The 23,839-nt window shown below is 37.2% G+C and overlaps 3 protein-coding genes across 5 annotated transcripts; all 3 read right to left on the bottom strand.

Moving 5' to 3' along the window:
* Positions 1-1,734: 1,734 nt before the first annotated feature.
* On the bottom strand, positions 1,735-7,277 carry LOC122058958 (C-factor-like). Of its 2 annotated transcripts, none has more exons than XM_042621675.1 (6): positions 6,763-7,277; positions 5,248-5,400; positions 4,463-4,556; positions 4,201-4,283; positions 3,738-3,891; positions 1,735-2,250 (listed from the first exon to the last, which is right to left on the bottom strand). In XM_042621675.1, the coding sequence occupies exons 1-6, from the start codon at positions 6,901-6,903 to the stop codon at positions 2,015-2,017; spliced, it is 861 nt and encodes a 286-aa protein (XP_042477609.1). In that variant the 5' UTR covers positions 6,904-7,277; the 3' UTR covers positions 1,735-2,014. The 2 variants fall into 2 exon arrangements, with proteins under 2 accessions (XP_042477609.1, XP_042477611.1); XM_042621677.1 differs by having other exon boundaries at positions 1,735-2,175.
* A 195-nt stretch (positions 7,278-7,472) lies between these two features.
* On the bottom strand, positions 7,473-8,169 carry LOC122058959 (auxin-responsive protein SAUR78). Its single transcript, XM_042621678.1, has one exon. The coding sequence runs from the start codon at positions 7,995-7,997 to the stop codon at positions 7,614-7,616; it is 384 nt and encodes a 127-aa protein (XP_042477612.1). The 5' UTR covers positions 7,998-8,169; the 3' UTR covers positions 7,473-7,613.
* Positions 8,170-12,411: 4,242 nt separating this feature from the next.
* LOC122060062 (ribosome-binding ATPase YchF) lies at positions 12,412-21,749 on the bottom strand. Of its 2 annotated transcripts, XM_042623217.1 has the most exons (11): positions 21,510-21,749; positions 20,954-21,142; positions 20,751-20,804; positions 19,694-19,804; positions 19,364-19,426; positions 18,983-19,237; positions 18,509-18,655; positions 18,404-18,431; positions 17,775-17,845; positions 15,685-15,744; positions 12,412-12,781 (listed from the first exon to the last, which is right to left on the bottom strand). In XM_042623217.1, exons 1-11 carry the CDS (start codon positions 21,711-21,713, stop codon positions 12,713-12,715), a joined length of 1,251 nt encoding a protein of 416 aa, XP_042479151.1. In that variant the 5' UTR covers positions 21,714-21,749; the 3' UTR covers positions 12,412-12,712. The 2 variants fall into 2 exon arrangements, with proteins under 2 accessions (XP_042479151.1, XP_042479152.1); XM_042623218.1 differs by lacking the exon at positions 19,694-19,804.
* Positions 21,750-23,839: the final 2,090 nt, after the last annotated feature.

Below are 23,839 nucleotides of genomic sequence, written 5' to 3'. Positions count from 1 at the left end.
ACTCAAAAGAGGAGAAACTATTGGTAGTTAAATACAGTTAACAAGTTAGTTAACCATTAAGTAACAATGCTCCTCCCTCCTCCAACTCTTCCTCCTCTTCTTCACTGCCTACGTGAGCGAAGCTGCCATACCATGCAGTACCATCAATGCCAAGGCAGCTTCATGTATTATAGGTTGCTCAATCCGTTAAGACATTTGATGATAAGAAGGCGATCTGCCGGTACTTGAAGGCCAGAGCTAAGTTGATTCCTAGTTTGAAGGATCAATACCTAAACCTGCAACATCAATGTTGGGTTCACAGTGTCCATGAACATGTACTGTGAAGTGTGAATATTTGATCTATAGGTCTTGAACATGTAACTTTTGTTGTGTACGATGTTTTATATTCCGTCACAGTTTAATCCAGGGAGTACTGGTGCAGTGCCTCGACAAGCAGGACGACGATCCCCCTAACCAATTAGCAGGCCGTGGGGGTTGCAAGGGAGCAGGAGGCCCCCTTGCATAGCAGGGGGTGTAGGGGGCACAACCCCCCATTCGAATTTTTTATTTGAGGGCAATTGTGTACTTTCTAGATTAGGGTTTTTCGCTATATTTGTAGCAAGAGTTTCTTTCTCTGTAATGCAAACAATACTGAGAGGTGTGAGGGACGAGAGTTGTAACCATATTCTCCGTTGATAGTGAAGCAAAATCTCATCTCACAGGGGATGTAGGCAATGTTGCCGAACCTCGTAAATTTGTGTGCATTGCTTGTTCTTGTTTTCCATTATCTTCTGCATTGTTTTAGGGTTGTGTTTCTACAATTTTTGTCTTGTAATGTTTGGTTGAAGAGTTTCAATTGATTCTAAGTCATATTTTGTAGAATCCATTGAGCTGCCATGAAGTTGCAGTGGCATGGGAGTAGAAAACTTTGAGAAATGTGGGGAAGAGTTTGAATAAATAGAATTAGGAATCCTTGTTTTAGGGTTTAAATGAGACCCTACTGTTGGCTTTGTCATGTAATTTGCACCAAGCTTTAGCGTATGAGTTGTCATCTTCATCTCTTCTTTCCAAGTCCTTTAAGCCCTATATGATGAAATTAAATTTGAAAATTAAGAGCAACTCTAACAGCCAAAGGAAAAGATTCAGATAGCAGGTTCTTAATACTTGGACTGGCTTGTCCACTGGTGTATACTGAGACAGATTATCATGCCTTGTTTACAGTGTGTCGATCCGTACCTTCGAACCTGCTTTCTGGATCACTACTAATAACTGATTTGCCCTTAATCATCTGTCTAGTTCAGGAAAATCAAGTTTAATTAGAAAAAAAAATGCTATTTAATAGAACTAAACAGATCAAAATGTCCACCAAGAGTAAAATGTTAAGACATGCTACAAAGAATCAAGCTAGTTAGATATCTACAAGGACTAAATATTCAGTCTAGGATGTAACTATAACAGGATGCTTCACATGGCTCCTTTAAAATGCTGGCCATGTTAGCATTACTTCATTGGTTTCTTGTATTAATGAAATATTGCAACACACTCCCCTGCCACTCATTGCATATTTCTTTGTCAACTTCTATATCAAGGTCAAAGCCTCAATCTGGATGGTGCAAACTTATTTTGAATGGACTAATCTGAATTTTCCAACTGGTCTCTTTGTTTACTTGCCTGGAATGGCAGTGGGCATGTCATTACTTGAAAGGAGGCACTGGCACACTTTTGAATGGAAGTTTGGAAGCTGGGGCAGAGAGATACTTCAACTAGCCCTTCATGAGATCCATTGTTACACATACCCAATAGAACTCTACTCTTCAGCTTATTTACAAGCTTGTAAAGTTTTCTTATCCTGCTTTCACCATGGAACTTTTACTAGTGGGAATGATACAATGGAATAGTTGCAGAAAGAAGAAAAAACCATGATAAGATGAAAAATAAATAAAAACCCATGTAACTTTTACTCATAATTCGAGGCATTGGGAACCATGGAATAAAAGAACCACATTATGTTGTAGTGGTAGAAAAAAATTGTAAATTACCAAGGAATCTCCTGACCATCCCAAGCAAAGAACTTTCCATTGTCATTCCTCTTCACATTGTCAATGATGCCTAAGAGCTTCTGCACTGAGAATTCCTTGGTGAGGAGTTTGCCTTCAGGAACGTTTCTCTGGAATGTCCTTGAGAGATCTGTATCCACTGTTCCTGGGTGCAATAAAATACAAATGACTGGATTTTTCTTCTGTGCAAACTCCATTGACACAGTTTTTGTCACTGCTAGGATAAACAGTGACAAAAACCTAAAACAAGGATTCCTAATTGAGAGAAAAGATAAAAGAGTGAAATAGATACTTGCTTGTTGGGTATAGAATTTTCATCACTCTGTTTTCCATTTTCTACCTATAAAATCTATTATCTTAATATAACATTGGGTTTCTCACTTCAAATTCGTTGTTTAGATTTTGGAATATTTTTAAGAAGTCTCAAATTGTGAGATGAAGTCCTTAGATAATATTGCAGCATGCATTCATTAATGGTTATGAGCCAATCAAATGAAATATGATTATTCCACCTGTAACCTCTAAGAATTGTACTGCAGTTGAGACTGCAATATTTACAAAGAACGAAGAAGCAAGAACTTGATTTCCAAGAAAAATATTGTCTTCCCTTCCATCACCAAAAAGAGTGTTCCATCCATGTAGAAATCTGATACTCGAAAAAGAAACGAACTACTACCAAACTGGACCGAAAAGCCCAATTTCGCAAGTGCCCTCTTATCAACAGAAAGAGATTTGAATATTTCCTATATATGTCCAACTCCTTTGTTGGTAAAACAATTCTAGGATACTACTTTCTACTTTTAGGTCCTTTAGCAGTTTGTTTTTTGGCCTTGTGGGGTTGGGCATATTTAGATTTTACTTCTGAACTTTTAGAGAACGTCCAGAAGTTTAGGATTTAGAAAGAGGTGGTTACCAACACAAATGGAGTCATTTATAAGAGGGGGGGGGGTTCTGTATATACCAACTCATGCTTCAAATTTAAGTGGAAATTCATGTTATTTCATACAGCAACATCTCGTATCACCTCAATCTTGAACTAGAGGTCTAAGGTGAGACTCTAATGCATTCTTTCATCAAGTTCTGTAGTCAAAGCTCTAGTTATATTTATAAACTGTGGCAAACCATTTAATCTTGTGAAGATTTCCTAATGCTATCTACTTTTTGAAATATTAAATTGGAATATATAGAACCCTGGGCATAAAGTCACACCATATACACCTGAAGGAAAAGTTTTCTTCCCCAAGAAAGCCATAGAATCAGCTTATTATTATCACTGTACGGGTGCAGGTGGGTTGGCCTATGTAGGAGAAACAGATAAGTTTTGAACCAAACTGAGCCCAAGACAGACCCACCTGGGTCATCTTGGTTCAAAGTTAAGCCCAAATTTGGCCTGACTCCCCCCTCCCCCCCCATGTATCACAAGATTTGACAATCATACTTGAGGTCAAACCTAACCTACATGACCTGCCAAATGGTTAAAAATAATACTTTAGCTTCCTTCCTAAAACAGTATCTCAGGTTTGCCATGTGGATTGAATTGTTCAAATTCTTTGACTGTGTTGCCGGTTCAGGGCAGATGGGCGAGGACTAATAGCCTTTCCTGCTGCCCAGTCACAAAACTTGAAAATACAAACACCAAAAAGAAAAGAAGAAAAAAAAAAGGTAAATCAGCATGAAGATGTTTCTAAGTAAAAAATTTACACTGGTTAAGTGCTGCCTTTGACGACCGATATGAATGCCAACCCCCTAACCGATTGTCTCCGATGGACCCTACTCTTGCACTTACGTTTGCCACAACTGCAATATCCTTTTCAGCTCCGGAGACTCCTCCAACTTTTAGAAGAGGCCACATATGCTAATCAAGACCCACAAAATACGGATTAGTTTTCTTCGACAATGATAGTCATGACGGCAAAGGATAGAGGTAATACAACTACAACAGAATTTGAAAGACATTTCAGGGAGAAAACCCTCAAGAAAGGAAGGTTTTTGAACAATCATTATCTTTATGTTTAATTGCAGAAGAAAACAAAATTGGGTAAGAATCATCTTCATAGGTTTTGAGCAGTTAAAAACTTCTTTCATTCAATGCTAAAGTTAAAATGGAAGGAGGCAATAAACAAATCATATGAGATGCAAGAAAATCAGTCTCTTATGGTCTTACCTTGATCACTAAAATGGGCCCCACTGCATTAACCTCATAAGCGAACAGCAGAGATGACTTTTGTACTTTACTCAATGTTGTTTCTGTACAGGGTATACAAGTACATAAATTTGCAAAAGGAGAGGAGAAAAAAGAACCAGACTAAATTGTTCAAGAATTCACATCAATTAGTTAAAGGTATTTAACTCCATTTCTTGCTAGTATATGAGGTATTATGACTATTAAACTTTGAAGTTCAAGAAGCACAGTCCAAAACCCACACCTGGCTGCAACACATCAGGTACCGAAAGAATACCAGAAGCATTAATTAGAAGGTTCAATGATCCATATCTTTCTCTTATGGAGTTCGCAGATGCCTGAAAATATGATTTATATCAGGTGATCTCAAGTTGACCTTAGGAGGCACCTCAAGACCAAAGAGTAATGTAATAGCAAGCATCCAGCAACTAAGATTAAGAAACAAATCAAACTACCATAAAAAGTTTAAGAGAGAAATCTATGAACTTTGCAAATTCCAAAGCCAAAATTCATTTACTTGAAAATTTTAATTAACATGGAAATCCCAAGATGACATTATGAACATTCAACCCTGAGACACCACATCTAAAAGTTGACAATGCAAGCTGTAAAATATTTTTTCTCTTGCTGTAACTAGTGGGACATTGAAAGCAAAACATTCCTTTACAGTTTCATTTAGACATCATTGAAGCACAAATGTTTTTTGGAGAAGTTTCAACATTATTGAACATTATTGATCTAAAAGTTCATTTTTGTATAGGTTTAGTGAGTTTCTATTTCTAAAACTATAGTTGCAGCATGAATCCTTTTGGAGAAGTTTCAACAGGTTGTCATGTGCCATATGCCCTATTGATATACTGGTTCATTCTGTATAGGTATAGAGATTTCTGTCTGTATAAGACTAAAATGAAAAAAAAAAAAAAATGCAATTACAAATAAAGCAACCAACAGTTTTCGCTTTGGCATTCTATTGAATAAACTTCCAAAAGGAAAGAGATTAATATATCAAGAAGAAGACAGCAAAGTTACCTCTATGGTATTTTCATTTGTCAAATCCAACTGTAGTATGCTAAGGCGTTCATCAAACTTCCTTTTCAAATCAAGAAGGGCTGTTGCTCCATTGGGATTGCGACATGTGGCTATGACGTGCCCCTTGTCTTTTTTCTCCAACAGTTGTGTGACCTATGAATCAAAAGATAAGTTACAAAAGCATGTGAGAGCAGCATCAACAACAAAACCTCCTTTAAGGATAATTTAACAGAAATCAGGAAACAAGGATAATTTCTTCGCAAACAAAATATCAGTCATAATAGCCAAAAGTGAAAATATTTGTTAATTACCTGAAATATTTCACTTTAAGTTAGTAAAAATTGACAACATTTAAGATATGAAGATGATTACTAATTCTTAATTGTCTGAGAAAAAAAAAGTCTCAAGGAACTACTTAGTTACTATTTAGTATTTACAGAGCTTGTTCATGTTTTTATACTTTTGACTGCTGTTGTAAGATGGAAAGCATTGAACTAAAATAAACTGAAGTCTAAATTTCATGGTTTCTGTCACAAAAGGAGCCCTTAAAAAATAATAAGAGATATAAATTTAAAATTTATAAAAAAAACAAGAAAAATGAAAAAAATCAACAGAATTCTGAAGAGTTGATCATGGACCTGGTAAAATCAAATCAGCAGTTTGTCATGATCGAAAAGGTTGTCGGGCACTCAGGCACTAATGGAGTTGGTACAAGAGTCAGTATCTGATCTTTAGAGATACTGTATAGAAATGAATTTATTATGGCTGTCAATTTTTTATCTGAATTATACTAACTAAAGGGAAACTGATCTAGGTCATCCATGACACAAGAACTATGAAAATCTGACTTCAGCTATGCATTAGTACTGATTGTGACTGCATTTGTCCAAAGAATCTAATTTGTTTCTGTTCTATTATAGTCAAAGAAACCTATTTCATGGTGTCACTTTCATTCCTTCATCTAAGCATCAAATTCCGGAATAGTAAAACCCAAAAGTAAATTGGCTCTTTTTCTTGAGAGTGATGGTTCTCCTCGAGTTGCCATTAAACCATAGAAGAAAATATTCATATTCATATGAATTGGAATTTGTGTTGGAACAAAAGAAAAATTAAAATGATCATATAAGTGGAAGCCAACATACTATATTCTATTCTAAAAAATATAAAATTCAGTGTGAAACATTACCTTTGAAAATTGCAACAAGAAAAATAAAAAATCAAGTGAAGGGTTGAAAACTGATTTCAAAATTTTTAGTAAAACCATAATAAAAATGCGGTAAACGTGATGCAGAATATCAATTTCATAAAAAAAAAAAATCAAATTATTAATAAAAAATGAAACGGTTGTTGTATAAGCATTCCATAGATAAGAAATAAAATCTTCAAAGATTAAGAATACATTATAAAAAATAAAAAATAAAAAATCCAGAGGCGGGGGGGTGTATTCTTGTCAATAAACTATAGGAATGAAAAAATCCATCAAAAACATGGAAATGTTCTACTAGTGCTTCTCACAAATTCAAGCCCAATTCCTCTTGAAGCTCCCTGCACCATAGAAACACCACCTTCCCATTTCAAAGCAGAGTTGCAGAAAGAAGACCTGCGGAATGATCTCGGAGGTGTGGCCATGAAATTTCGCTGCATAAGGAGCTTCATAGCTTACCCACCTCTCAGAATGGAAGAAAACTCAATTGAGGGATCTGGGTATCTCAAGAAAATGCAAAATTGCAGAAACTTTTCTGTCATATAATCAAAACTTTTAACTTTCTAAAACTACCCATAAGAGGAATTAAGTGTATCAGTATTCTGCTCTTTTTTCAACATCGGAGCAGCTCAAAACGGTTGCAATTAATGAAAAAAAATGGCTTTTTGATAAATTTAAAGTAGATGATGGTGTTTATGGTTATTCACATTTCTAATAAGAATTCTAAGACCTAAATTGCAATAAAGTATTCTGCTCTGTTTTACATTTTGAACTTTGAATGTCAACAGTAGCCTTATCCTTTTCAATAAAGACAATTAAGTCCTTCCATGTAAGTTTCAGAAGGAATGCTTCCATGATTCATTGTCACCTCAACTTGAGAAATTTTGGATCTCAACCAAGTCTGCAGATTAGTTCTGTTCATACAGTAAAATGAATCATACGAGAATCTGATTGTCATTGTAAGGTTTGAATGGATTAAGATCCTTATTCTTTTGATTCCAAGATTGACGAACCAGATGAGTGATCACAACATAATCATCATAAATAAGCATGAAGAACTCAATACATAGAATTAGACCAAACAGTAATGATGGCAACGAGTTAGGAACATTGACAATCAAATTAAACTTTCATTCTCTAACAGACCCATATTGGAATTTGATCAGTAAGTATAGAGATCAGCCAACTCCTCTAGTGAATCAGAAGTAATGTTTGGATCTGCATTCTCAAGCATCCATAAGAGATGATCAAACAGGACCACTTCACACTTCACAGAGATACCTCCACCAGGCTTTTGCTTTGATTTCTCAATGAGTGCATTTATTAGTGGATGATTCAAATGTTTTGAACTGATCATGTAACGCTTCCTTGAGCTTCCAACAAACACAGTCTCACATTGCTCCTCTTCTGTTGTGTCTTCCCCATGAATTTCTTCTCTTGTTGATTTGGACCTCAAGCTACTGTAAGATGAAGACCTCCCCAATTGCCTAGATAAACTCTTGCACTTCTTTATTATCAAATTGATCTTCTTCATCCCTTTAACCATTCATCCACTTACACATAGATGTAGAGAGAGAGACAGAGAGAGAAAAGAGAGAGAAAGAGAAGTGGGTTATTGGGTTAAGAGCTTAGAGGCTTGAAAGAAGTGTAGAGAAGACACATACAGAGATATGCCTTGAAATACACTCAGATTTCACTCAAACTGGTGGATTGTAAGGGGGAGGCTGGTGATCAATCCTTGTTTTCCGGTGCTAGGAATGTGAGGGACCCACATCACAACCAAACGAATGAAATGAAAAAAACAAGTCATCTTGATAAAGTTTTTGTTTTTGTTTTTTGTTTTTTTTTTAATGGTGGGTGCAAACACACAGAAGACTTAAAACAGGAAAAAAACAGAAAACAGAAACTATTCATTGTCTGAGGTTCTTTGAACAAAGGCTAAAACAAATTAGGATCCAAGAAGAGTTCTACAAAAGTAGAATCGGCTTTTAGGATTGAGCCACGTAAGTGGGTCCCATCCAATTTTCAGTGAAATGTGTGTGTCGTGGTGAAATGGGCCATAGTGATGGGGCTTGACTGTCTGTCTCACCTAGGAAGTATGATCTGATAAGTTTTGCACGTGTAGTATTGTCACCTTCTTAGACCTATCCACATGGATCATTCATGGGGAAGCTTTGGTCCAATCTGAATTAAATAAGTCCAATTGAGTATTAGATTGATAAACTGTCAAGTTCCCTAACTTGTATGTTTATGGCGTGTTTGGGAGGAAAAGTTAAATGCTCTTAATAAATCTATTTCTACTTCATAAAATAAACTCAAAAGCTTGTTTGGCGTGACATTAGGAGTGAGAAAACATAAACAGAGAGAGAGAGATGCATAGAATTTAATGCTTTGCCATAGGCTGCTCTCCACTTGGAAAAAACTTGTCTTCGAGTTTTCATTTTTGTCAAAGAATTCATCAAATATTGAGAGTTTGTTGAATTGAGATTCTCTCCTGAGCGGTGATCACCAAAGTCTTGTCATAACTATCTAGGCGATCGACACGTGTCCATGCAGTAATCCAACAGCTCTTTGTGTGGTTTCTTTTTCTAGTTGGAAGAAACACAGTCGTTGAATCATCGCTTGGACACATGTCAATTGCCCAGATAGATATGGGCTAACCTGGACGATCACCTCTTAGGAGAGGAGTCGGATCCGAATTTGTTCTAATTGATTAGAATTAGAAATTGATTGTTGACCACATTTACAATCTTTGAGTTTGCTTCTTGAATTTCAAATCAATCCAAGCATCAGAACTCTGTTATAAATTGATACAACTTACAGCGAAAATGCAAATATGATAGAAAATATAGAATAATTCTATTACAAATAAAGAATTAAGTATATGATAACAAGGATCAAAGAGTGCCACTTAACTTAAATGTTTATTGGAAACTCACTCACAAGTAAAGGACTCAAAATTCAAAAACCGGGGCTCACATTGGCACCCTCATTCTCACGCACTAACTCCCCGCTAAACAAACGAGCAATGGAAGGAACACCTATTAGTAACATCTATTACTCACCTAAATCAACATTAACCATAGAGATAAATATCCTTCCAAGATAATACAATTAATGTTAGAAAACCCTATTAATTAGCTTAACAGCTTCAATGAAGTCATCAATCTAGATCATATGTATTATTGACAATTCATGTGGTTAAGAATCACCAAATTAACTTTCCCTACTTTACTAATTGCTATCAACATTGCAGCCCCTGAAGTCTGAACAATGTCGTCCAAACAGTTTCTTAATAACTTTAGAGTGAACCAAAATCAGAGCAATGTCATTGGATCATCCAGTTTAATCCAGTAAGAGGCTGGTTCTTAGGATTGGCCAATTCCTCCCACAAGACTAGTCCGGATTTTGTTACTATGGTAAACTGGTAGAGTGAGAAAAGAAGTTGGAGTGGACTCCTCTTTTAGGGTGTCAGCAATAGGCATGTGCCCTCCAGAGCTCCAGTGACAGTCATAAGATCTCCTTACTGATCCAATAGATAGAAAGGGGAAAGGAAGGCTATTCATGACAGATATTAGGGTAGTACATAGAGGAACCATCCACTATAGGTTGAACCAATTAACCCAGAGCACAGCCCTTGAACATTATAGGGGTACTCTTGCCCACAATGGCTTTACATAGTCACAAACCTTCTAGAAACCACAACCCCCCCCCCCCCCCCCAAACTCCAACAAAAAATATGTTAAGTTTGTCTCGAATTCTTGACCCGTTTTGAAGATTGACCTGATTCCGACATATTTTGGTGGCGACCCAAATGGAAAATTTTCTGAGATCTGTGATGGAAGCAGAGGGCTTGGGCCGATAGGCCCAAGCCTGGAGCCCATCACTGATCTCGTATGAGGATGCGGTATGGTTCTACCGGATCGACCGCGACCCGATGGGTCGACCCACGATTTTGGAGTATATATAATGTACTGTTGCTTGTTGAGAAAGTTATTGTATTCTAGGGTTTTCATGCAGCTAGGGATTCAGGGCGAGTTTTTCCTCGCCACTGCTAGGGTATAATCTCTCTTCTGCATAGTGAATCATCTTCTTCTTCGCCCGAGGATGTAGCACACTACCCTGGTGTGTGAACCTCGTTAAATCTCTGTGTCGTACGGATCTATTGTCTCTTTATTATTCGTGTTTCTTAGTGTTTGATCTAACAAAATATAATATATAAATAATCCAGTCTATGATAAGAGGTGGCCCACCAAGGGAATGGTCAGGATCCACAGCCTCGTAAGTAACAGCATAGCCTAGGAAATGTAATCTAGACTGGTTGATAGGTGGACCATCTTATGGATAGTACATCAGCTTTGCATCTAAACTTTCTATTCCAAAAATGTACTACTCAGTGGTACTCAAATCTTTAGCTTTGGGCTGTCACAATCCAAGAAAATCCCTAATTCTTGGATTGCAAATCCCACTTGTAAACCTAGCTTGAATAGAACACCATCACATATAGGACCCAGCTTTACTTTTCCACCATTAGATGAAGATCAAGTGGTGTTCAAATGTGGACCTTGAACACTCCAGTGGGTACCAATTTGAAACTGTTAAAAGCCTAAAGGAGCTTGGTTTTCAAGCTTTGCTTCCAAGGAAACAGCTGTTATAAATTTGCTTAGAAGCAAAAACATCAGTTTCTCAATTGATAAAGTTTTCGTTCAACGAAGAACCAAACAGAGAAACATCAGCTTTCATGAGAAAAGAGAGCAAATAAAAGACAAATTGTGCTGTTAGCTCAGAAAGGGACCTCCTATCTTCCATTCTTAAGTTCTGCCAAAAGAAGGGCTTACCCTACATGAAGAATATTTGAAAGATGATTTATTTTTGGGACCCATATGGATGATACTGTTCTCTGTGTTGCCATTGGTATGGAGACCTTCTTTCTTTATCCAATTACTTTCATGAGTTAGGGTATCTAATCCTTTGCTTAGTAATGAAACTAAACAAGGACAATTGAGCTGCCTTTCCTGGTCCTTACCCTACTCCAGTACTGCCTCTGAGAAGGGACATGATGGAATGGGTCAGATCCTGGATCTGTTCTTTTTAAAGGGGTTGGAATCTGAAAATATAACTGGGTAAAGATAACATGTCACATGTAAGTTGGGTATTTCCTTCATGATCTGTTAATATCTATTTACTTATCCGTGTGACAGCTTAATTGGACATCAAACTTTATGGACATGTTGTATATGTCATTAAATTTCTCTTGGCTTCGTGTTTTACCATGTGTGGATTGATTGGATTAACAAAAAATTTCTGAAAATATTGTCCTTCACCCTATGTCATAAGCTTCAATCATATCAATATTACAATATGGGTAAAATATACTTCGGATTGGATTATTGAAGAAAAGATTTAATATGTGATGAGTCATATGATTGAATTCATCTTAGAATCTTACTAAATGACTAATCCACATGTCATATATTTTAACTGTCCACTGATTTTGCAATCGAAAGAATTAGAAGAAATGTTTCATGTCTAATAGCGTGGGCTAAATGAGCAAGAAACAATCGATTAGAGCCCCCTATTGGTTCAATTAATAAGGTGGCATAAAGGTCATTTCATATGAAAGGAGAGAGATTAGGGGGCAGTCCCAGACAAAATTCATTTCCCCTAAATTTATATTTGCTTTACATGTTTTAATTTTTGGAACATAGTTCTTAAATGGCCTTGGCAAGAATATTCCGCATGTTCACTATTCTTGTAGATATTATTACAATTGGATATCAAATTTCAGTCTCATTCAATCAAATAGCCAAGATTTTCAAAGCCCTGTTTAGTATTTAGACACGTGGTTTGACACCGATAGGATAAACTTGACATGTGAATAAAGGACCCATGGGTTTATTTGTCCACAAAATTTTTGGACCCGTATGATCTACCACATAGCAGTCATTGGCATTTAAAAATGGTGTAAGAAAGGATTCTACCATGGCTGTGTAGAAACTGAGCTTCTTAATTTATTCAATACGCAAAATTTACAACTTCCCTTTGATACAATATGAAAGAATAACATAAACCAAGTGGCATTTTTCTTACAAAACAAGCTCATTCATTTGAAAAAGCAAAAAAATACCAGAGCCTTTATAAGATCAAAACTGAGGGCTGCCATGAATCGCGCTGCATAACTCCGAACAATTGAACAAAGATATAGAATATGTAATGTTTTCTCTTCAATTCAAACAGTAGAGAAAACAGTAGCGAGGTCCGTCAGACATTGAATCGAAAAAGCATGACATCTCCTTCCTTTACTATGTAATCTTTCCCCTCAGATCTCAACTGCATTAAGAAGACAACTCAAATCCATCATTTCACATCTAGCAAACTACTACAGTTCAGGGCAGAAATTACTGCAGCAAGTTATAGGCAGATTTCATGCAATATATAGCTCCATGTCTTGATTTGTATTCCTGAACTTTTTGAATTAGTTTTTAGAATTATAATTAGATCAGAAAAGGTCTTTAGTTTCAAGCATAAACATAAGAGGTTGGCAATTAATGATTGGATCTATCAAAGCAGCAATGAGGGCATCTATCTAGAACATCCAAATGAATCTCACGTATTTCCCTGTTTGATAAAGTGGACAAATAAAGAGGAATGTACTCTCATGTACTCCCAGTTCCAGTCAGTGCAACTTTGTGGAAACTCCAGACTCTCATTGAAAATGGAATACGGAGATTTGTTACCAAGCCCAGAATGTACCCAGCTCATCCCTACCAGCCTATAGAACAAAGCATTCTTCTGCCACAAATTATAACATTTCAACCTCTGAAGCTCTATGCAGCTTTACAACTTTGAATACTTTTATTTATGGAAAAATCTTCATGTAACCAAAATTGGTGAAAAAAAATTTATAACCCGACTCTTTTGCCCTTTTAGTATAAGACACTTATTTTTTCAATGAGGATGAATCTGGTCAGTTCATATGAACAATGACAGCTCTTGAAAATGACATAATCAAAAATACCTTTCAAAATTATTTTGAAAATCCTTTTTTACCCAACTTAAATAACTTTTGAGAATAAGACAAAGGGAAATCAAAAGGAAGTTACGACTTCTCACTTCACCACCTTGGTGACGATAAGGTGCACTGCACCCTTTATTTATTCATCTATTTCCTCATCAGTAACAAAAGTTATTGATCTAAAATAGATATATAAGGGTGTACCTTGCATGCCCCAAAACTCAACTGATAGTATGTATAAACAAGTTCTATGCACAATGGCTAGGCATAGGTTCTGTCTTCCACCATCTAAGGTTCTTCTATCAGTCTATGAACACCTTACAAATTCCAGTAAAGATGTCAAAGGCACCATCTTCTATTACCCCAAATATGCTTCAACAGGCAGCATAGGTCATATGCAGATATTGATGTTATGCATGCGTCTCCAAGAACTTTGTTAAGCACCACCAAATATTTGTGTCAGATAACTTAGATTTGCAGAGTAGACATATTGAGGCGACATGTTTCTTTTCTTTCTTGAAGATGGGACATCTCTTACCCAGCTGAAAACCTTCATTCGGTTATTAAGTGGCAAGGACCCTGTGAACTAGCTCAAAATAAAAAGTTTCCCACTCTTGGAGAGACTGGTAGCTCTTAAAGGATGAGGTTTTCAGTTTCCCCAATAAGTCACTTGCAGTATGATTTTACGTTAGTGGAGAAATTTGAGCTCCTCTTTTTCTGTTTCTTCTTTTTTTGGGTGAGTAACAAGTTATCAATTTAAGCTTTGCCTTCATTCTAGTGCTGTCCCGACACTGTGGATTAATTGTCACTCATCATATGAATAGTAGCATTCCTCTAGTTTTCTATTTAAAAGGGTGGCACGATATATTTCCATCATTTCAGATGTCATAGCATAAGCTGACTATAGCCTCATCAACAATGTATAGAATCTCAAAATGTCTTGCAGCAACCCATATTAGCCTCCTAAAGGCAGATTCTATCCCCTTGTAGAACACATGTAACCAGAAAATTCATCAAAGAAACGTATCACCAATTAGCTGCTTTTATCTCTTTTTGGATTCCAGTGATGGTTGCATGAGCTATATTTATACAACAACAAACTCAGCCTTATCCCAACTTAATGGGGTTAGCTAAATAGATCTATGCAAAAGAAAGAAGGGAAAACTGAGGGTCCAAAAAAGAAAAGGGGAAATGAAGAGATGAAGAAATGAGGGATGAGAAACGAGATGAGAAACGGAATGGAAAATGAAAAATGAAAAAAAAAATGAAATTAAGAGGAAAGAGGCACATCCCAGCAAGCCAGGAGAATCTCAGATAGATGGGGTCAGCTACATGGACCCTAGCCCTCCAATCGCCTCTACCCGAGGTCCTACTTAGGACAAGCCCTAGACTATGCATGCCATTCCTCACAACTTCTTCTATGGTAAATTTAGGCCTACTCCTAGCTCTTTAACTCCTAAATCAGAATCAGATCACTCCTCCTTACTGGGGCATCCCTAGGCCCCCGTTGAACATGTTCATACGACTTATACCACCTCAAACGACTTTCTCAGAGCTTGTCATTAATTGTGGCAACTTCTAAATCAGCTATAATATGTTCATTCTTTACTTTATCCTTCCTCGTTTTCCCGTATATCCTGTTTTTCCATTCAAGTATTCAACTCTACTTATAGTAAATCATTGTCAACCCAAAGACATCGATTTCTTTTGTCGCCATTCTCCCCAGGTCATTCCAACATTTTATTTTACCAGTAACTCCCATATTTTGCAAAATTTCACTGTTTCAGAATATTCTAACAAGAAGGATGTACCCAATGCATGAGGCTCCCGCTCCTGCGGGATCTGGAGAAGGTCATAATGTACATAGCCTTACCCTCCCCCGCATTGCGGAGAGGTTGTTTTCCAGGCTTCCAGCTCAAAACCGCGACCACTGGGTCACACTTGAGCAACCTAACCGTTATGCCAAGGTCTGCACAACTTCAGAATATTCTAACAAGAGTTCCCTAAATTTAAATTACCGTAACTTCTTGAGGGAATTCATTGAAATGGAAATTAAGTGAATCTTGTAACAACCAAAACTGGGATGAAATGGTTGAGTGAGGCAACATAGGGGCATCAGTGGTAAAGAATATCTAAATAAACTGAGCATGAATGATTAGAATGAATGTGTGAATGTGCGCATGCAAGAAACCATGATGACGGTTCATTCCCAACTCACAAGTCCTTTCTCCCTTGCAGCTGCAAACGAACCAGCAGCAACAAAGTCATCATAAGCAACCTGATATGAGCACGTCAAAAAGCACAATAGTTAGTAAAACAAGGCAATGTGGTTAATGTGCAATGGCAAACTCCTGAAACCTAGTTACTATCTAAGGAACTGTAAGATAATTCTACTATAAAGTAAAACCATTAGCATTGGTTTCATGGACCAACAACTCATACCAAGGAGTCTATTTGGTCTAATGTTTTTGTTGTTTAATTGCTTTACCATTTTTAATATTTATCAACAGATAATTATATTCATCATAACTCAAGCAAGGTCCTAGAGGGAACGAATAAAGTATCCAGTGATTACAAAACGATTGAATCATATGCAACAAGGGATGCAAGCTTGTGCAATATTGGATGAAAGTGATACAGGGTACCATTTACAGAAAATTAAGAAGTCCAAAAAGCACATCCATGTGGCCTATTTTATATATTATGAATTTGCTAAAAACCAAAAGCCAGTTAATGCAGGTATAAAATTGAAACACCACCAATTCACTGAAAATATAAGTAGGAACAGAATATGAGGAGTTTGGAAACCGGAGATATGATGGATTAAGCAGTGAAAAAATGGAAGAGCCAGCATGATCTGAGACATTATAGTCAGAAGAATTTCAGAGAAGAGACGGTAGTACATTGGGTCAATTATACTAAATTTCCATGAAACTTTTCGAACATGCCAGACCAGTTCAGATTATCAAGTTTTTCCATTATGTCAGCTGACAAAGTGACATTCAATTTAATCAAAATTTTGGCACAAGTGACTCATCTTGCACAAACAGTACCTGAGATAGGCTCTGAAAGAAAGTCAAATTATTCGAGAGAGAGAGAGAGAGAGATGAGCATTTTATATTGTTCCCCTTTCCTATAACCAGGGTCAAGCTTGAGTATTTGTAGCATAGTCAAAACACCAATTAGGCAACATCGAGCAACGATTTCACCTGGTCAGGACCCTTCCACCTATTGAACTTCATAATGCCAAATAATGTAAAGAAAACTTCATAATGAAAGATACGAAGTAGCACAGTGATGTAAAAGATTTGGTTCCAAAAAATATGTAAGGATCCTTGGCTCTGATGACAAACCCAATGCAGCATAAGGTACGGTCATAAATTTTCTAGTTTGACTGCTAAAGAAAGGGTTTATAAAAGGATCATACCTAGTTTAGGATATACTAATGAAAAATAGGAACTCCCTAATGGAAGCAATCAGATGAATAAAAGGCCGTTGATAGTTTCTCAACAGCTAGTATTTCACAACTGCTACTCCAGCTCAAAGTCTCAAACTAATTTATTTCAGTCCAATTTTCTGTAACAAAAGAGGATGGCTACCAGTTTATATTGACTTCCCACAAACTTTGTATTAATAACATAAATCGACCAGAGATTATTGAAGACTAAACCATCCTAACTATATCTTTAATTAATGACTCTGAACCTACACAAAATACCCCAAAAAGCTTTCTTAAGAAAAAAAATACTAATTTAGAATGTAATTAACTACCAGTATACCAGACAGCTTACATATAAGGAAATAAGACTGTAGGACCCAAAAGAAATAAGACACAAGAAGGAAAGCTAGTATCGATTGTTCAATTAAGGGGCCAAAGAACCAAATTGTGGGGTGCAATGGAGCCTGCTTGCAGCCTATGATCGATCCACTTGGAGGCCCATGAACAAGCCCACTCCAAGCCCAAGTAAAACCACAAAACAAGCCTCATGCCAATGAGTGTTTTTTTTTTCTGACAGTTATTGCCCTTGCCCTTGATAATGGTTGAGAAAGCCCTCCCACATCATAAAAGTGCCAATGGCTGTCAAAAGCTTTCCCTTCCCATTAAATAAGATAAACATAAACTACTGAGCTTCAAGAAAAGATCATATCTCTTTCTCATTCTGTGGGGGCAATATGTTAAATTAAATTACATTTTATTGAGTGATCATGTGCACCCATTAGCAATAATTCATTGCCAAAATTTGCATGTGCAAGGATTAAGATCTGGCAAATGCTCAGAGGAAATGCACAACAGATGATGACTCTTACTGTCTCAGCCCTAATGAAACCTTTCTCAAAGTCGGAATGTATAACTCCAGCAGCTTGTGGTGCCGTCATTCCTACACATTCAGAGATGCTTAAGTATCAAGCAAACATTTCAACCAAACTAAAAATTTAATCAGGATAAAAAGGGATAACATCATACTGTTTCAGCATGTAAGTATGCATCTTAACATTTTATCAGACCCTACGACCAATCTAACACAGAAGCACAAATCCAGGCCGAGGATTGTCCTAGTCAATTCAATAGTAGTTTTTCCTATTGACAATGGAGTTTCAAGTTTCAGTAAAATTTGGTGATTTCTGTGAAAAGTTTGGGTTTCAACTAAACCAAACAGAAGTGAAATCGATTGAGGCCACACAAAAAATGGCACTGATGTTGTTGGAGGTCACTAAAATACTTCAGTTTCACATGTGACAAAAATCAGAACCAAGATCCAAGTCCAATCTCTCGAACCAAAAATGCTAGGTCATAATCCATTTGTCCTGATCTCATCAAATATACTTGAGTCATTGCAACTCAATGGCATTGCCTGACAAAGTCAGGGTCTGATACCAAGAGTTTAACCTCACAGTATGGTGTACATTAACAAACAACATAAAGAACACAAACAGACCTGCAAGTATAGTCCAAGCTTTTGTTTCCTGCAATCAACAAGGGAAAAACAGTTAATCAAATGAACTAGAGTGTAACTTGTTACCATCTTGACTGTCTGCTTCACCTTCTCTCCAGATGTAAAGTAAGTATGCAAACCAAGAAGGCTGTATGTCGCTCTAATAAGATTTCCAAGACCACTTTCACTCACACCAAGAGAATTTAAGTACTCCGTTCTTTCTTCAGAAGGAAGCTCAGTAAGCTCAGACTCAACCTGGAATGAAAGAGCAAGCTAGTTTAGTAACTTCACTCTGCTGGTTGACAAATGCAGCATTAATGACAACTATGCATTAACAGAAAGAACAGATAATATAAATAGATGAAGGCCTTGCAGGTTCAAACTTCAGTAAGAGTACATGGCATGATAAGACTCTCAAAAATATTTGTCAGTCCACGAAGATGTCTTAAAAGTTTTAGGGGAAAAAATAGATGTGATATTCTTCAAAGGAACAGATGACATGGTAAAGTTCTTCCAATTAGGTAAGGCAACCAAGACATGATGAATTCCCAAGCATGATTTGGAACAGTCATGGTCTCATACCTGTGCTGATATTGTCACTAGTCCAGATTGCAGCTCCGAGGCAAGGTTCATCACTTCCTTAACATGAGGATTATTATCAGGTTCAGCAACTTCAGATTCTGCCACATTAGCAACATATATGACTGGTTTCATTGTGAGCAAACAAAGATGTTTTATGGATTCCTTTTCAAAATCAGTTAAAGCCACAGATCGTGCTGGTTTTCCATCCATAAGTGCCTGCTGAATTCTTTCCAAGGCAGATTTCTCTGCTTCTTCCTGGGAAAAAGAGAAATAGATACCCGGTGTAAGGGCCTCCATAAGACTTGAACATGCATTAAACAAAGCAATGCCAGACTCCATACTGCTTGCAAGGAGTGTTGGAAGAAAGAAGAAAAAAAATACCTTCAGTTTCGATTGTGGATTATTCCCTTTTCCTTTCTTTAGTTTGTCCAATCTTTTCTCAATCTGCATTTCTTATCAAATATAGAACTTAGTTCCATTAGTTAAAATATCTTCATCAATGTAAGCACCAAAACACAACAAGAAAGGTTATAAAAGAGTACAACTTTTTCAAGGTTGCAGCTAGATTCTATTATTCTAAATATTGTTTACAGAAGAGGTTAGCAACAAGAACTCTTTCTACAGTTCCTACTGCACATCATTGTGAATCCAACTGATCACTTAGGGTTGTCATAGAAGTAATTGTGACAGTACAAGCTCTGACTTGCATACCTGGTCTAAATCTGAAAAAACTAGCTCTAAGTTTATAATATCAATGTCTGACTTTGGATCAATTTTCCCGTTCACATGAACAATATCATTATCCTCAAAGCAGCGTACAACCTGAGACAAGATATTATCTAGGAAAATTAGGTCTTTGGTGAAATGGAATGGAAAGTAAAGATCACACAAACAAAAAATCTGTCAAATAAATCTATTAGAATGGCTTCACTATTAAAGGATTTGGAGAGTACAAGAAGCTATATGCAAATTCTAATTAGAATGATCAAGAAGAGGGAATGCACTGTAGAATGATCAAGAAAAGGGAATGTACTAGAACAAGTTTACTGCTCAAATTTGGCTGATTGTGGCTGATTCCTCATAGATGCCTCTAAATCACAAAAATCAAGTAATTCATCAAATACACAATGCAACACAACAAATGCCGATGCATTGTACCTAGGTTGACATATAGTAAAGACTTCAAGTACATGTTGGTTGCAAAAATGTTATAGGATTTCAAAGGGCACTAGAGAAAAAAATTCTCAATATTGAAGTTACTTGTACCATTTCCCCCTTCTTTATCTCAAACTCAACTTGGTCACAAACTGCAAGATCTTTTAATTAAAAGTGTCACAAATGTTGATGGTCTAAAATTGCTAATATGCAGTCAGAACTGCACTGATATTTGAATAATAAAAATAAGCACTCTTTCGATTTTTTTGGTTCAAATGTTTTCTGATTCCATAGTCAAAACAGCTTCATGTCTTAAGACTAATGACAGAACCTAGATGCAGATTCATGTTTATTCATATAGAACAATCCATAGCCTAACTCAGCTGATAAAAAGAAGTCAGTCAGATAAGTTTCCCGTACACATCCAAACACTCCAAATGTTTCCCATAATGGGTGATGGCAGAATTGGAATGGTGCATTAGTGTTTCAACAAAATGCTAAACAAAATTTAATAGAGCACAAGAAAACATACATATCTCAATTCTCAGTCCTAGCAAAGCATAAAAGTGGCTGGGAAAAATCAAATAGCTTACATATCGAGAGATACACAAACCTGAAGTATGGAATCCACTTCACGGATATGTGAGAGGAACTTGTTTCCTAAACCCTGCAATGTATGAAGAAAATATTTCAAAGTCAACAAATTGTGGCACAAGCACAAACAAAGTGAAAATTTTATAGTATTGAAACCAGAACTTTACTTCACACCATGAAACAAAAGCTAATAGTGTACATATCATAAAAGTATCACCTCACCTCCCCTTGGCTGGCCCCTTTTACAAGCCCAGCAATATCCACAAATTCAATAGATGCTGGGACTGCACGTTGAGACTTGCTGAGATCAGAAAGCACACTCAACCGAGGATCTGGAACCGAAACAATTCCAACATTGGGCTCTATTGTACAGAAAGGAAAATTGGCAGCTTGAGCTTTTCCGTTCTCAACCTGCTCAATAAAAAACATTAACCATATCTATTAGATATAATTATACCAGCAAGACAACAGACACTCCGAATTCACTATATTTCTTTTCTCTTCCAGATGGGAAAAATTCAATTTGAAGGAAATTTAAATTCCAACTAAAAATTCAAGCCCAATTCGAAAAGAAGTCCAAATTAGAAATCTCTATCAAAACAAGCAAGTAAAATTACTTGAAGAATTCACAAATACCATACACTCCCCTCTAAACTATTCCTAAAATAAACACAATGAGAAGTCCTCTTCAAGGTGAGAGATCAAAAGGACAAAACCCTCGTGGATTTGAGTATCCACGCGAAGCAAAGTAGAGACTTAATGAAGATCAAGAACTTACTACAGCATTAAAAAGAGTAGATTTTCCGACGTTAGGGAGTCCAACGATGCCGGCTTTCAAGCTCATGCTAATCTTTGATGAAGAAGAGAATCGCCTCCGATAAACAGGACCGTTGATGAAATGAATAGTTCCCATAAGGGATTGGCTTCTGTAGATAGAAGACCTAAGAAGAGGAATAAAATGGTGGCAGACGAGTTTCGCCATGGTTGCAGAGAGAGAGAGAGACAGAGAGAGGGTTGCGATGAGAAAAGAAATAGGAGGATTGAAAATAGAGGGAAATGAGATGAAATCCATTCAGTTCTTTTACCAAGAATACCCCTGTTCTTTACCTTAATGACAACAGACACCTTTCGTACGGTCCATGGGCTTTAGTGAAGGCCAATGGACTTAAGGAACAAGTCCATGCTCAATATGTTGTCAAGAGTGATGTAAAAGCCCAAGTTATGAATGACACAAAAAACACTAGGGCGCAAGTTGGGCCCAAAAAATCTGACGCCAGCTCAAATATTTCCAAAATTGGGCTGGGCTTTTTCAGTTTTTAAGTTAGGTTAGTTTTCAAAAGGCGAGGCTGGTATTTTTCACAATAAAAAAAGAATAATTTACAATGCCGCTTCCTAGAGAATGTCACTATTATAAGAACATCCGCTCTGTTTCATCAAATTACTCAGACCCCCTACCGTCTGTTAAGGAATATATCACATATGCCGATGTTAGAAACTATGTTTTATTTTAAATACCAAAATACCCTTACTAAATATGAAATACCTATAATACCCATGTAATAATTTACTTAATTTACCTTCTCCCAAATCGATAGATTTGGACCAACGGCGATCATTCAGAGCACCTAAGATTATGGCGGCGGTGGTAGCAGCAGCTGCATCGACGATGGATGGCGATAGCTGCGACCAGCAAGAACTCACGGCAACCAACAACGACTCACAACCGTCAACTAGCAGCGACTCTCAGTCGATTTTGTTCCTCATCATCCTCTCATTCCCAGTCTTCGCCGTCGCCGGAATCAAGGAGGGACACCATATGGCCGCAATTGATCTTCCCAGCGAGTGACAACTCATTCTGGAACTCTCGCTCACCCTATAAAGAGTGGAATCCATAAGCTTAACGACGATTTTTTGACAGCAACAGGTTCCGATTACTAGAAGGCCACCGGAATTGAAATGAAAATCGTAGCTTCTAAAACCAACCATGTAGTAGGGATAAAGAAGACCCTAGTTTTCTACAGGGGAAAGCCTCCTTACGGGTCTAGAACCGATTGGATCATGCATGCATATCATCTGGCTGGCTTTGACTCTGGAACTGTTCCCTGCATTTTCCCACAAAAGAAAAACCCAACCCAAGTGAGTTTGTAATCTTAATGGTTTTTATCTTAGCCTCAGTGGAAGAAAACCCATTTGTAATTAATTCGAATTCTCTTCTTTGATTTGCCGGATTGTACCATGCAAGTGGAAGATTGGGTTCTCTGTAGCATATTTTTGAAGAGAAAGAGTACTAAAAATAATGATGAGATATTCTCCCAACCTTTAAAGGAGAACAGAGTTAGGCATACCCTTTGTTATGACGAGATCTTGTCACTGACCATCATTTTTTACCCTTTGTTTTAAAACCCTTTAAAGGAGAAGGAGCCAGCTCTGATGAAGGAGTAGGAGCGGCTCTCATTTTTTTCTTTTCTTTTTAAAACAAATAAAGGGTTTTAAAACAAAGGGTAATTTACCCTTTAAAGGAGAACAGAGTTATGATGGTCAGTGACAAGAGCGAGCCAGCTCCTGCTCCTTCTTCATCTTCTTCCTCGTGTTCAGGTTTGAGTGACCCCGTCGGACTTTGCAAAGAGAATCCCTACAGCGGTGGCACCGGAAATCGGTGGGATGAGATGAGAGCCGCTATGGTTGTGGTGATTATTAGTATTGGGAGGATCAAGTGGTGGTAGCGGCAGCGGTGGCGGTGATGGTCTGGCGGTTAGTGCGAACAAAAGCCGCAGCAGCGAAGGAGGCGAAGGTGGTATGACGGCATGGTGGAAGCAAAGGAAGGAAACACTTAAGAGATATAAATCCACATAAGGGTATACTGGTCATTTTAATTCTTCATTTAACAATGACTGACGATAAGGGGTCTGGTTCTAATTTGGTGAAACATAAAGAATGTTTTTATAATAGTGGCCTTCTCTAGGGGGTGGCGTTGTAAATTTTTTTATGACTTGAGTTTTCCTAAGGCCATATGAATGGCAATCCATTCAACGTGGCCCATCGCAACCACCATACCAACACACATAGGAAGGGGCCATACAAATATAAGTAATATTTGCTATGTGGCAA

This window comes from Macadamia integrifolia, chromosome 13 (genome assembly GCF_013358625.1).
Source record: "Macadamia integrifolia cultivar HAES 741 chromosome 13, SCU_Mint_v3, whole genome shotgun sequence".
Classification (NCBI taxonomy): Eukaryota; Viridiplantae; Streptophyta; class Magnoliopsida; order Proteales; family Proteaceae; genus Macadamia; species Macadamia integrifolia.
This window is presented reverse-complemented; position numbering and strand designations above follow the sequence as displayed.